We start from the raw sequence: 15,047 nt of genomic DNA on the forward strand, positions 1-15,047 counted from the left end.
CATAGTTTTTAATTAACTAACCCAAAACAGCCCGCGGTGTTACTACGACGGCGTATATCCAGTTTTACGGTGTTTTTCGTGTTTTCAGGTTTTAAATCATTAAGTTAGCATATCATATAGATATAGAACATGTGTTTAGTTGATTTTAAAAGTCAAGTTAGAAGGATTAATTTTTGTTTGCGAACAGGTTTATAATTAACTAAACTATGTTCTAGTGATTACAAGATTAAGCCTTTGAATAAGGTAGTTTTATATATATGAATCAAATGATGTTATGAACATCATTACTACCTCAGGTTTTGTAGATAAACCCACTGGAAATGAGAAAAATATATCTAGCTTCAAAGGATCCTTGGATGGCTTGAAAGTTCTTGAAGCAGAATCATGACACGAAAACAAGTTCAAGTAAGATTTCCACTCGAAATAAGATTGTTAGAGTTATAGAAATTGAATCAAAGTTTGAATATGAGTATTACCTTGTATTAGAAAGATATCTTACTGTAAATAGGAAAGATTTCATGAGGTTGGATGATCACTTTACAAGATTGGAAGTAAGCTAGCAAACTTGGAAGTATTCTTGATTTTATGAAACTAGAACTTATAAAATTTATGAAGAACACTTAGAACTTGAAGATAGAACTTGAGAGAGATCAATTTGATGAAGAAAATTGATGAATGAAAGTGTTTGTAGGTGTTTTTGGTCGTTGGTATATGGATTAGATATAAAGGATGTGTAATTTTGTTTACATGTAAATAAGTCATGAATGATTACTAATATTTTTGTAATTTTATGAGATATTTCATGCTAGTTTCCAAATGATTGTTCCCACATATGTTAGGTGACTCACATGGGCTGCTAAGAGCTGATCATTGGAGTGTATATACCAATAGTACATACATCTAAAAGCTGTGTATTGTACGAGTACGAATACTGGTGCATACGAGTAGAATTGTTGATGAAACTGAATGAGGATGTAATTGTAAGCATTTTTGTTAAGTAGAAGTATTTTGATAAGTGTCTTGAAGTCTTTAAAAAGTGTATAAATACATATTAAAACACTACATGTATATACATTTTAACTGAGTCGTTAAGTCATCGTTAGTCGTTACATGTAAATGTTGTTTTGAAGCCTTTAGGTTAACGATCCTGTTAAGTGTTGTTAACCCATTGTTTATTATATCAAATGAGATGTTAAATTATTACATTATCATGATATTATGATATATTAATATATCTTAATATGATATATATACAATTAAATGTCGTTACAACGATAATCGTTACATATATGTCTCGTTTCGAAATCATTAAGTTAGTAGTCTTGTTTTTACATATGTAGTTCATTGTTAATATACTTAATGATATGTTTACTTATCATAATACCATGTTAACTATATATATATCCATATATATGACATCATATAGTTTTTACAAGTTTCAACGTTCGTGAATCACCGGTCAACTTGGGTGGTCAATTGTCTATATAAAACCATTTTCAATTAATCAAGTCTTAACAAGTTTGATTGCTTAAGATGTTGGAAACACTTAATCATATAAATATCAATTTCATTTAATATATATAAACATGGAAAAATTCGGGTCACTACAGAATTTTCCTCGACTCGTGTACCAGTGAGTGGAAGTGGTTGATTGTAGGTCAATTGAGATTGTTGGGCTGGATAAGGTTGATAGCGATAGCGAAAAGGTTGATTGCTTCGCTGAAATTGATTAACCCTAGGTTGTTGATTGAATCCGGGGTTTTGGGGACGAGCTGGGTATTGGACGTAACAGAGTGAACCATCAGGGTTTTCGTACTCAACTTGATATTCTTTGGTATGTTGCGGGTTGGTACAATTAACACAAGCCTGAGCTTGGTTGACCTGCTGCGGCTACGTCTTCAATTCTCCGAGTTGTTTAGCGAGAGATTCCATCTTATCCGTGAGGGATTTGATGGCTTTCGTTTGATTGTTAAGTGCAGAGAGTGGGGCAGATGATGAAGTTGTTTCAACATTGTTCCAGTCATGATGATGCATTGTCATGTTCTCGAGCAATTCCCATGCTTCGTTTGCGGTTTGGTTCATCAAATTCCCTTGAGCTGCTGCATCGATCATCATCCTATGATTTACCGTAAGACCATTGTAGAAGGTACAGATTTGGGGTGACCGTTCTAGATGGTGATTAGGGCATTTCTTTAGCAGGGTTTTGAATCACTCCCATGCAGTGTAAAGAGATTCATCATAACTTTGTTTAAAGTTAATGATGTCATTCTTTAGTTTGGTTTGCTTTGAAGGAGGAAAATATTTGTTTAGGAATTTAGTAGCCATCTCTGTCCATGACGTGATGGAATCTTTTTCCAGTCCTTCGAACCAGGTTTGAGCATGATGAGTGAGAGAATAGGGGAACAAGTATAGCCGGACTATATCTTGTCCTATCCCTGGCTTTTGTAGGAGTTCAAAAGAGATATGAATATATCAAGGTGAGAATTAGGATCGTCATTCGGTAATCCATGAAACTGACAGCTATTTAGGATGAGCTGGATGATGTGATGTTTTAACTCGAACGAGTGTCCTTGAATCTCTGGAAATCTGATTGGTCCTCCTCGACCTTCAATCGAGGGTTTGGTATTTTTTGTTAAAGTAACGTGTAACGCCATTCGATTTCTGATTCGTGCTTCCTTGCGTGCTTTAGAGATTATTGTGTCTGTATCAGGTACGAATAACAACGGCCCTGGTCTAGATCGGGTTTGGGTCATACACTGGGTATGCCTTTTTGTTTTTAATTTTTAACAAATAACTTAATTTATAAGGTAAGCTAAACTAGTCTAAGGTAGTCTAATTCTAAAGTAATCTAATTCTAAGGTAATCTAATTTTAATTAACTAACTATCCTATGGTTGAATACGTTTTTGGTTCTGGCTACTAATTCCCTGATATTTTGATAACAGAGCTCCACACGAACTATTCAACAAACCAAGTGGCCAGGCCGACTACGGAGAGGCAGGATCCTTTTGGTCCCAATATAATTGGCGACTGTTCGGAAAATCCAACAACCAAGTCCGTGTATAATTGTCTTTCTTAGACACCACTAAATGCTTGTGAATGAGTTTGATAAAGAGCAGTATTTCCTGATACCAGTTCCCCGGCAGCGGTGACAAAAACTAGACTCCCCCTTGATATGGCCGAAACAGACGGTTTTTATTTGTGCGGTGTCGTCAGGCCGCAGCACGCCAGAATCAACCACCAAGGGGTGGGTACTGTTTTAAATTTATATTTAGCGGGGCCTAAATCGTACTACTCCTTAGTATGAGTAAGGGAACTATGACCTAGAGTCGTATTTTTGAGATATCAGTAGAATCGAACCTATATTTAAGTCTAAGATAGTTAAGACGGAGTAGTGGTTACTTAATTTTGGGATTTTCTAATTTATAAGACAGAAAAAGTAAATGTGATAAAATTCGTAATTCAGATAAGGTTAAAGTGAGTGCATACTATGATTTCATCAATTATTCTGCCGAGATTATGGAATGCTGGCTCATAATGGGCAGAGGCCTAGTATTCATTACACTGGTCCTAAACACCCCTGTCATAAGACGTGTCACTGGGTACTGCGTTAGGCTTGAAGATTTTGAATAGACAGCAATGTCCCTTACCCCCGACGCCCGTGCAGTCTGACTACAGGCATACACGTTCAGACGGCTCATCCAATTAAACGACTCGGTTGGGTGACGTATTAACATTCCACAATGGTCTAAACTATCTTAAGCATAATAGAGTACATGGTTTACCATATCCGAGAGACGTGATGTGTTTCAATGCTTTCATTAATGATTGGTTTTAAAAGATAGTTAGGCCCTTAAAAAGAGTTCAACCATAAAGAACACCATGGCCAAGTCAAGCTGACTTTCATGAACACGTTTGGTTATCCTAACGGTCCAATCCTTTATGTGTCTAAACTAACAGTTCCTTAATTAACTAAGAATCCCTCAAGCGGGGTGCAATACTTGAGACCACATTATGGTGCATTGTACTAATCAACACTGACCGGGTTCCATGGCCTTACTTAGCAGAGGTACAGCTTACAACAACCGCTGTGCTTCAGCGTGTATGTACGAAGTTTATATGCTTGGTGACTGCACTAGCATGGTCTGTGACCGACAATGTACTAAGGGTCTAGTCAGGTGTTTCACTATGAAAGAGTCCTCAGTCGGAATCCAAAGCTCGATAGACTTACTACAATCGGTGTGCCTCAGTCGATCTTACGTTGTATCCGATTGACTTCTCTTATCAAGGGGTGACACAGATAGTGTACTCTGAATCGGGGTTCGCGATTTCCCAATAACATAGCCAATAACTACGTTATATTAGTTGGAAAATCGATTGAGTTTAAAGCATAATCTGAAAGCATTTCAACAGCATACACAAACCATAACATTATTTCGGCATTATAACTGCTTACATCAAAGCATACACTAAAGATAACTACTCGCTAATCATGGCAACAATATCACAGAACATAATGATAGAAGACATTATATAAATATAAAGGATAGAAGTACCAGTAGATTAAACGAGTTCTGAATACAAAAGTGACAACTTCAAGACTCCAGACCGCTCCTAATACAATCTTCAGCGTTCTTCTTCGGGTACTAGGTTTCCCGCACGGAGTCGAAGGCCTTGAGAGTATGACTAATATTGTACAAGAGAGAGAAAAAAGTGAATTGAAGAATGTGTTGGAATGAATGACAAAGACCCTTTAAATAAGCAAGATTTTTCCCTGCAAACGGCTGGCAGGCCGTTTGGCAGGCCGTTTGGCAGGCCGTTTGCAGGGCCCGTTTGATCAGGCAAGCCGTTTAATGAGGCTGTTTGATCTGGGCGTTTGATAGGTCGTTTACCATACTGGCAAGCCATTTGGCAGCTTGTTTGGAAAGCCGTGGCTTGCTGATTCCATGGATCGTAACTTGATTTCTTGTCTTTCACCGTTTTCGCTCTAGAATCTTCGTTTTAGCTCTGATTCTCTTGATTCTTTTTGCACCGTCTTCATAATTACTTGTTCTTTAATTCTAACCGACGAAATGGGTATTTTTCTGACAAGGTTCGAATCTTTCTTGTTTTTGGGCCTTAATACCGGGGTGAAAACGTGACTTTTTAGCCGATATCACTAATGCCATGAATTCTACTTGTATTATTAGTTCTAGTTCTTATTGTTTTCGGGTTGAAACATGCACGTTTATGACATGTACATTATAGATAGATTACATGAAAAGAACAAGGAAGATTTGATACCAAGTTTTGATCTAAATTTGGAAAAATGCAAAACTTGTATATTGACTAAATATATTACACAACCTTTTAAAGATATAAATCGAAATCCATGCCACTAGAAATAATTCATAGTGATCTATGTGACTTCCATACTACTCCTTCATTGGGTAACAAGAAGTATATGGTCACATTTATAGATGATGCATCTAGGTTTTGCTATGTTTTTGCATGCTAAAGATGAAGCTTTAGACAAATTTAAAATCTATAAAATGGAAGTAGAATTGAAACAGAATGAATCAATCAAAACATGTGTACCAATAGATGTGGATACTATAACCCGGTTTATTTCCAATCAATATGTGTAATTTACCAAACCACGACTCCTTATACACCTTAACAAAATGGTGTAGTTGAAAGAAAGAATAGGACACTAAAAGAAATCGTTAATTCCATGGTGTCTTATTCGAATTTGAGTGAAGATTTTTAGGGTGAAGCCATATTGACGTCTTGTTATTACTTGAATATGGTTTTGAAAAAGAAGGTAAAGAAAACCCCTTATGAACTTTGGTAGAAGAAAAGACCTAACTTGCATTACCTGTGAGTTTGGGGATGTCGGGCAGTCGTGCGACTACCGGAACCCAAAAGGAAAACATTGGGTAAGAAAGGTATTGATTGCATATTTATTGGATATGCCGAGCATTCCAAGGCTTATAGATTCTATGTCATTGAACCTAATGATGCTATTTCAGTTAATACCGTGATAAAATCTAGAGATGTTATATTTAATGACTCGACATTTACGTCAATACCTAGACCAAAGGACATGGTTCCTATAGCACGTACCTCCCAAGGAGCTCAATTGGAAGAAATTTCATGTGAGCCACCCGAACCTCGTAGAGGGAGTTGAACTAGAACTTCTAAATCATATGGTTTCAACTTTCAACTATATCTTGTTAAGGGATCTAGAGATTGTGTTCAATCTCAACTCTATTATTGTCATAATATAGGGGAAGATCCTAGAACCTATGATGAAGCTATGAGATCTCGTGATGTAGCCTTTTAAAAAGAAGCAATTCGTGATGAGATGGATTCTATTATGGAAAATAATACTTGGGTGTTAGCGGACTTACCACCGGGGTCTAACCATTGGGCAATAAATGGATCTTCAAATGTAAGATGAAGGTTGATGGAACGATTGATAAATTTAAGGCACGATTGATTATCCAAGGCTTTAGACAAAAAAGGAAGGCATAGACTATTTTGATACCTATGCTCCAGTTGCAAGTATTACCACCATTATATTGTTGATAGATCTTGCTTCAACTAATAATCTAGTGATCCACCAAATGGATGTGAAAATAGCCTTTTCAAATGGTGATTTGGGAGAAGAGGAATATATGAAACAATCGAAAGGATTTGTAATGCTGGACAAGAGACAAAGGTGTGTAAATTGATTGTCTTTGTATAGACTTAAACAAACACCTAAACAATGGCGTCAAAAGTTTGATGATGTAGTATTGTCTCATGTATACATCGAATCATTCGGACAAGTGTGTGTATAACAAATTTGATCACAAGAGAAAAGGTGTGATCATTTGCTTGTATGTGGATGATATGCTGATCTTTGGCACCGACGAAGATCAAGTGAATAAAACCAAGAAATTTTTGTCATCAAAGCTCTTAATGAAAGATATGGGGGTGACGGATGTAATCCTTGGTATTAGGATTAAGCGTGATAGTAAATGTATCACAATCACACAATCTCACTATATTGAGAAAATATTAAAGAAATTTAATTGTGAGAATTGTTCTTCGGTTAGTACTCCTATCGATCCGAATTTAAAGCTTTTGCCAAATTCAAGCAAGGCGGTTAAACAACATGAATACTCTCAAGCAATAGGTTATTTAATATACACTATCACAAGTACAAGATCGGATATTGCTTATGCCGTGGGAAAATTGAGTAGATTCACAAGTAACCCAGGTACTCACCATTGGTATGCAATTAATAGGGTATTCAAGTACTTGAAGCTAACCATGGATTATGGTATCACATATTCCGGATTTCCTCCTATCATAGAAGGATATTTGGATGCAAGTGGGATTACCAACGTTGAAGATCATTCTTTTACAAGGAGTTGGATATTCCTACTTGGAGGAGGAGTTATTTCATGGGCATTGAAGAAACAAACGTGTATTACTACTTTGACCATGGAATCCGAGTTTGTAGCTTTGTTGGCAGCCAGTATTAAGCCGAATGGTTAAGGAATTTAATCTATGAGATTCCTATATGGACAATACTTATCTATCCTATATGTGTACATTGTGATAGTGCTTCAACTTTGACTAAGGTTTATAACCATATGTATAATGGAAACTTAGGTGTTAGACATAGCATGATTCGGGAGTTGATCGCCAATGGAATAATTTTTGTTGACTATGTGAGGTCACAACAAAATTTCGCCAATCCATTGACTGGATTAGCAAGGGATTTAGTGCACAAGTCTGCTATTGGTGTGGGATTGAATTCCATTTAAACCTTCCATTGCGAGATACCCAATCCTTTATAGTACAACGCTAGGAGCTGAATTCAATGTGGAAAGCCTACTATATGAAGATTGTAACATATGTAAATATGATCTCGAGGTATTTATTTAGACCTACAAGATAAATTTAGGTTAAATTTTAACACTTCCTAATAGTTTTCTTGACAAATTGCATTGTAGAAGCAAGATTGAAGAAAACTACTTATGTGGACATGAAGTTTTGTCGCTTCAAGAAAGCTTGGACTTGGCTTATGATATGTTCATGAATGGATTGGGACACATGGCTTGTAAAGTGCCAGGTTTAATTGTAGAAAGTACGAAACTGATGTGTATATTATCTTCTAGTTTTCAAATGGATTGATGGGTTCAAACGTTACGAGCATCCTGATTTTCGAAATCTCGAAATGTCTAGTGTACTAGGTGGAAATTCAATTCTTAGAACATTTTCATTGATGCATTAGTTTGACTGTGTGTTTACATTTCAGTAAATCAAGGATAACACTAAAATGGGGAGGGGGATTTGTTGGTAATTTTAGTGTGATCCAATGAATTATTTTAGTGTATTGGATTTACTAGGTTGAAAGTGAAGCAATCTCTAATGCTCTAGAACAGATTTGGAGAGTGTAGAATACACGTCCGTCAAAAAGCTAAAGAGATAGCCCGAGTTGGGTTGTAGTTTGTTGATGAAACAAACTAAAGTTATTGCTATAAGTCCGCCGCTCCATTTGTTGGTGCGCCGCACTGTTAATCAAAGGGTGCGTCGTGATAGAAGGCCGTTGCACCGCACCATAAAACGTGAAACTACAAAATCATTAACAGAAGCTAATTGGTGATTTTAGGTGTTTATGAGTGCGACACACCACTCATTGGTGCACTGCTGTGACGACCCGAAAATTTCTGACTAAATTTAAACTTTATCTTTATATTATTCTGACACGATAAGCAATGTTTGTTAAGTTAAATCTCAAGGATTTTAAACTATGTTTATACATTCATTTAAACCTCGACCAAATTCCAATGATTCACGAACCATTAAATGAACATATATGAATATGTATGTATATGTGTATATGTTATAATTGAAAATGTCAACAAAGTATTAAACGTATAATACTTTACACGAACGTATTTGTTTCAATATGATTTTCGACGAAATTAAAAAATATATATATATTAAATGATTGAATTATCAGAAACATTGAATTATGATTACAAGTCTCTGTTGAGAGGTTCACTATGATTTGAGAAAATCTATTCCTCTTAACGATATTCAGAATAATTTGTAAAGCTATTTATAAATAAAAACAAAAAGTGTCATTTACGAAAGTTAGACAAAAGTTAGTGGAGAATTGGTTTCCATAATATTCTATTAATCTATTTTCAAATGTACAAAGACGTTTTCAGTTTAAAAAGAACTTTATTATTAAAATGTATATAACTTTTATAAATATCTAGAATTACTTTTGACAACTCATTACTTAACCAGTATAATAAATATAACGATATTTATATTTTATTTCATTAAATATATATAACGATTTAAATTAATATTATATACATTTATACGCGTATTATACATACATAGTTTTTATACTTTTACTATACTTTAACTTTACCTTTACTTTACTTTTACTTTACTTTAACTTTAATAATTCACTTTAATAATTCATACTTTAATAATTCACTTTAATAATTTATACTTTAATAATTCACTTTAATAATTCATACTTTAATAATTTACTTTAATAATTCATACTTTAATAATTCACTTTAATAATTCATACTTTAATAATTCACTTTAATAATTCAAAAATCTATTATAAATAAAATTCAATAGGTTTCATTATTTCATAGAAACTTGAAAATATATTTCTCTAAACTCTCTCAATCGATTTATATATATATATATATATATATATATATATATATATATATATATATATATATATATATATATATATATATACTCTGTATTATTTCAAGATATTATTAGTATACATAAAATATTACGACGGAGTGCTGTCCGAGTGATTTCAAAATAGTTTTTTTTAATGAGTTGAAGCTAAGGAAATTATAGGTTATAGCTATGGAGGTGATGGGTATGGTTCATGGGTATGCTCGTGAGGTCAATCTAGTATTTATCATCTCCGTTGCGTCTACGTACTTTCCTGCAATATTGAATCTCAATATCGATACGTTCGTGAATCCGAGGCCAACCTTGCACTTGTTAAATGACGTTATATGTATTTTTACTACGAAATACAGTATGGTGAGTTTCATTTGCTCCCTTTTATATATATTTTTGGGACTGAGAATACTTGCGCTGTTTTTATAAATGTTTTACGAAATAGGCACAAGTACTAAAACTAATTCTACGTGGGTTTAAACCAGAAATATACCCTTAGCTTGGTAACATTAAACTACTTGTCTATGTACGGTAGGCGTGAATCCTAAAGATAGATCTATTGGGCCTGACAAACCCCATCCTGACTATGGGATGCTTTAGTACTTCGAGGTTATTTTAAACACACCTGATCTGGTGTACTTCAGAGGGTAAAACATGAACGTTAAGGCTTGTTACCGGGTGCCTACAACTTATAGAATACTTTTATACACTTGCGAGTGTACATATATTTATAAACGGAAATCTTGTGATCTATTAATATATTGAAATGATTGTTATGATAAACCTATGAACTCACCAACCTTTTGGTTGACACTTTAAAGCATGTTTATTCTCAGGTATTAAAGAAATCTTCCGCTGTGCATTAGCTCATTTTAAGGATATTACTTGGAGTCATTCATGGCATATTTTGAAAGACGTTGAATTCGAGTCATTAAGTTCATCAAGATTATTATTAAGCCAATTATAGTTGGATGTATTATGAAATGGTGTGCATGCCATCAACTTTCGTTGTAAAGAAATTTTGTCTTTTAAAAACGAATGCATTGTTTGTAAAATGTATCATATAGAGGTCAAATACCTCGCGATGTAATCAACTATTGTGAATCGTTTATAATGTATATGAACGGGTCCTTTCAGTTGGTATCAGAGCGGTGGTCTTAGCGAACCAGGTCTGCATTAGTGTGTCTAACTGATAGTCGTTAGGATGCATTAGTGAGCCTGGACTTCGACCGTGTCTGCATGTCAAAATTTTTGCTTATCATTTTTGTCGGAAATTGCCTGCTTATCATTCTTAGTCTAGACACGCCTTACTGCATTGATTGCATGAATAGTGTATAGACAAAATTCATATCTTAGCGTATCTGCTAATCCATATCTTAGCGTATCTGTTACTGTAAACTTTGCCGGACATATCCCGTAAATTCCTACCTAATCTACGAAATCTTTTCCGCTATATATATAGATATTCTATGTAATTAGAATACCACCCGATAGCCGAAAAATCATTTCATATCAAAAAATCCTTTATTCAATCGAACGAAATGGAATTCATCATTAGTTCAAGTCCCTCGAATTCTGATATGGAATCCCACTCAAGCTCCGAAAGCAGTGTGATCGGAATGGATCAACCAATTAGCCATCATCTATTCTGGATGAATTGGGGATAGGTTCGTAGCCTCCTCAATAATTGGAGACAAGAAGAAGGTGATCCCTTCCATCCACCACATTGCTCTCTTGGCAATGAACCTGAAGCACTTACCGGCGAACCGGTCCGATGAAAGGACCCGTTCATATACATTATAAACTATTCACAATAGTTGATTACATTGCGAGGTATTTGACCTCTATATGATACATTTTACAAACATTGCATTCGTTTTTAAAAGATAAACTTTCTTTACATCAAAAATTGACAGGCATGCATACCATTTCATAATATCCGCTATCCAACTATAAATTGATTTAATAATAATCTTTGATGAACTCAATGACTCGAATGCAACGTTCTTCAAAATATGCTATGAAAGACTCCAAGTAATATCTTTAAAATGAGCAAATGCACAGTGGAAGATTTCTCTAACACCTGAGAATAAACATGCTTTAAAGTGTCAACCAAAAGGTTGGTGAGTTCATTAATTTATCATAATCATTTATTTCCATCATTTTAATAGACCACAAGAATTTCATTTTCAGTTCTCATAAATATACGTCCCATGCATAGAGACAAAAATAATCATTCATATGGTGAACACCTGGTAACCGACATTAACTAGATACATATAAGAATATCCCCTATCATTCCGGGATCCTCCTTCGGACATGATATAAATTTTGAAGTACTAAAGCATCGGTACTTTGGATGGGGTTTGTTAGGCCCAATAGATCTATCTTTAGGATTCGCGTCAATTAGGGTGTCTGTTCCCTAATTCTTAGATTACCAGACTTAATAAAAAGGGGCATATTCAATTTCGATAATTCAACCATAGAATGTAGTTTCACGTACTTGTGTCTATTTCGTAAAACATTTATAAAAGTTGCGCATGTATTCTCAGCCCAAAAATATAAAGGGTAAAAAGGCAAATGAAACTCACCATACTGTATTTAGTAGTAAAAATACATATAACGTCATTGAACAAGTGCAAGGTTGGCCTCGGATTCACGAACCTAAATTAATTATATATATTTATATGTTGGTCAATATTTGTCTAAAAAATTAGGTCAAGTCATAGTGTACCACAATCCTAATGCTCGAGACTAATATGCAAAAGTCAACAAAAGTAAATTTGACTCAAAATAATTTCTAAAAATCTATACATGATTAATATATAGTTTAAATATCATCGTTTTATATTTTTAAATATTTTAAAAAGATTTATTAGAGTAAATAATATAATTTATTTATTAATAAATAAAATTTTATATTAAATTTATATAATAAAATATACTTTTATATATATTAAGTAATAAAATTTATAGGGTTCATTTAATATCATAAAGATAATATGATAGGTATTATTAAAGTAAGTTATTACACGTAGTAAAATATGTTTGTATCTCATATTTATTTTATAAAATAATATCTATAATGATAGTAAGTAAAAGTTGTATTATTTTGTAATAATAATTATTATTATAAAAATATCAATATTTATAATTACTAAGATGACATTATGATAAAACGATAATTCTAATTATGATAACTTTAATATTTACGATAATTTTTAATATTATCTTTAAAATAATAATTCTATTTAAAATAATAATAATAATGATATTTTATAGTAACAATGACATTTCTATTAAAATGATAATTTTTGTTAAAATGATAGTTTTAATACTAACGATACTTTTAATAATAATAGTAATGATAAAAATAATAAGAACGATAATTTTATCTAAATTAATATCTTATAATATTTTAATTTCATCATGATACTCTTACTCATTATTTCCTAATCGTTTCATTTAATAGCTTTTAATCGTCTTTTATATCGTGTTTATAATAATGATAATAATAGTAATCAAAATATTTAGGTGTTACAATTATTTGTTTTAATTACATTAATATTAATAATGATAGTTACTATAATATTATTAACGATAATACTAATAATTATCTTAATGATAATATAGTAATAATAATAATAACAATAACAATAACCATTTTTAAATAATGATATATATATATTAATAATGATAATAATAATACTAATACTAATACTAATAATAATAATAATAATAATAATAATAATAATAATTATAATTGGATAATAATAATAATAATACTAATTATAACTTTAACGATAATAACGATAGTAATAAAAAAAGCAATTTTTAATGATAAATCCCTTTTATTGATAAAGATAATAATAATGATAATAATAAGATAAAACTAGAACGACGATAAAAACGAAGATAATAATAACCATTTTTAATAAAAATATCGAAAATTCAATTGATTATAACTTCTAATCCGTTCATCGAAACCATTCGATATCTAAAGGAAAAGTTCTTAATTTTTCGCTACTTTCCAAGGACATGCATATCTTATACCTTATCTCAACCGCAAGTGTAACTAATTCAAGATTCAACCTAACATGTCTAAGGGCAATATCAAAAGTACAAGCATGCATAATCCTAAATACTCGAGCACTAGTCAGGGATACACTATTAGTATGTAAAAGTTAAATTATGAGTACTCACGTATCAATATTGAGATTCAATATTGCATGAAAGGTACGTAGACGCAACGGAAATGATAAACACTATATTGACCTCACGAGCATACCCATGAACCATACTCAATCACCTCCATAGCTATAACCTATAATTTCCTTAATCCTATCCTACTCGAAAAACAATTTCGAAATCACTCGGGCAACACTCCGTCGTAATATTTTATGTATACTAATAATATCTTGAAATAATACGGAGTAAATATATATATGTAAATCGATTGAGAGAGTTTAGAGAAAAATATTTTCAAGTTTCTATGAAATAATGAAACCTATTGAATTCTATTTATAATAGATTTTTGAATTATTAAAATGAATTATTAAAGTATGAATTATTAAAGTGAATTATTAAAGTATGAATTATTAAAGTGAATTATTAAAGTATGAATTATTAAAGTGAATTATTAAAGTATAAATTATTAAAGTATGAATTATTAAAGTGAATTATTAAAGTTAAAGTAAAGTAAAAAATAAAGTAAAGGTAAAGTTTAAGTATAGTAAAAGTATAAAACTATGTACGTATTATACGCCTATAAATATATATAATATTAATTTAAATCGTTATATATATTTAATAAAATAAAATATAAATATCGTTATCTTTATCATACTAGTTAAGTAATGAGTTGTCAAAAGTGGTTCTAGATATTTATAAAAGTTATATACGTTTTAATAATAAAGTTCTTTTTAAACTGAAAACGTTTTTGTACGTTTGAAACTAAATAGATCAATCGAGTCTTTATGAGATTCAATCTTCCACTATCCTTTGTCTAGTTCTCAATGATTGACAATTTGTTCTTATTTATAAATTACTTTACCATTTTCCGAATATTGTTAAAATGGAAAGATTTCTCAAATCAACGTGGGCCTTTCAACAGAGACTTGTAATCATAATTTAATATATCTGATAATTCAATCAGTTGATCTTATCTTCTAATTCCATTGATAAACATTTTGAAACAGATACAATCATATAAAGTATTTAATCTAATATTTCATTTACGTTTCAAGTTATAATATATATATACATATACATATATAATCATATCCGTTTAATGGTTCGTGAATCGTTGGAACTTGGTCGAGGTTGAATGAATGT

At 32.2% G+C, this 15,047-nt stretch overlaps 1 protein-coding gene and 1 non-coding gene across 2 annotated transcripts; both read left to right on the forward strand.

Moving 5' to 3' along the window:
• The first annotated feature begins 2,170 nt into the window (after positions 1 to 2,170).
• Positions 2,171 to 2,277, forward strand: LOC139903305 (small nucleolar RNA R71). The gene has a single exon (XR_011778134.1). It is a non-coding gene; the product is annotated as a small nucleolar RNA R71 (small nucleolar RNA).
• A 4,508-nt stretch (positions 2,278 to 6,785) lies between these two features.
• Positions 6,786 to 7,526, forward strand: LOC139901699 (secreted RxLR effector protein 161-like). The gene has a single exon (XM_071884378.1). It carries the CDS (start codon positions 6,786 to 6,788, stop codon positions 7,524 to 7,526), a length of 741 nt encoding a protein of 246 aa, XP_071740479.1.
• The last annotated feature ends 7,521 nt before the right edge of the window (positions 7,527 to 15,047 follow it).

This window comes from Rutidosis leptorrhynchoides, chromosome 3, assembly GCF_046630445.1.
Source record: "Rutidosis leptorrhynchoides isolate AG116_Rl617_1_P2 chromosome 3, CSIRO_AGI_Rlap_v1, whole genome shotgun sequence".
Taxonomy (NCBI): domain Eukaryota; kingdom Viridiplantae; phylum Streptophyta; class Magnoliopsida; order Asterales; family Asteraceae; genus Rutidosis; species Rutidosis leptorrhynchoides.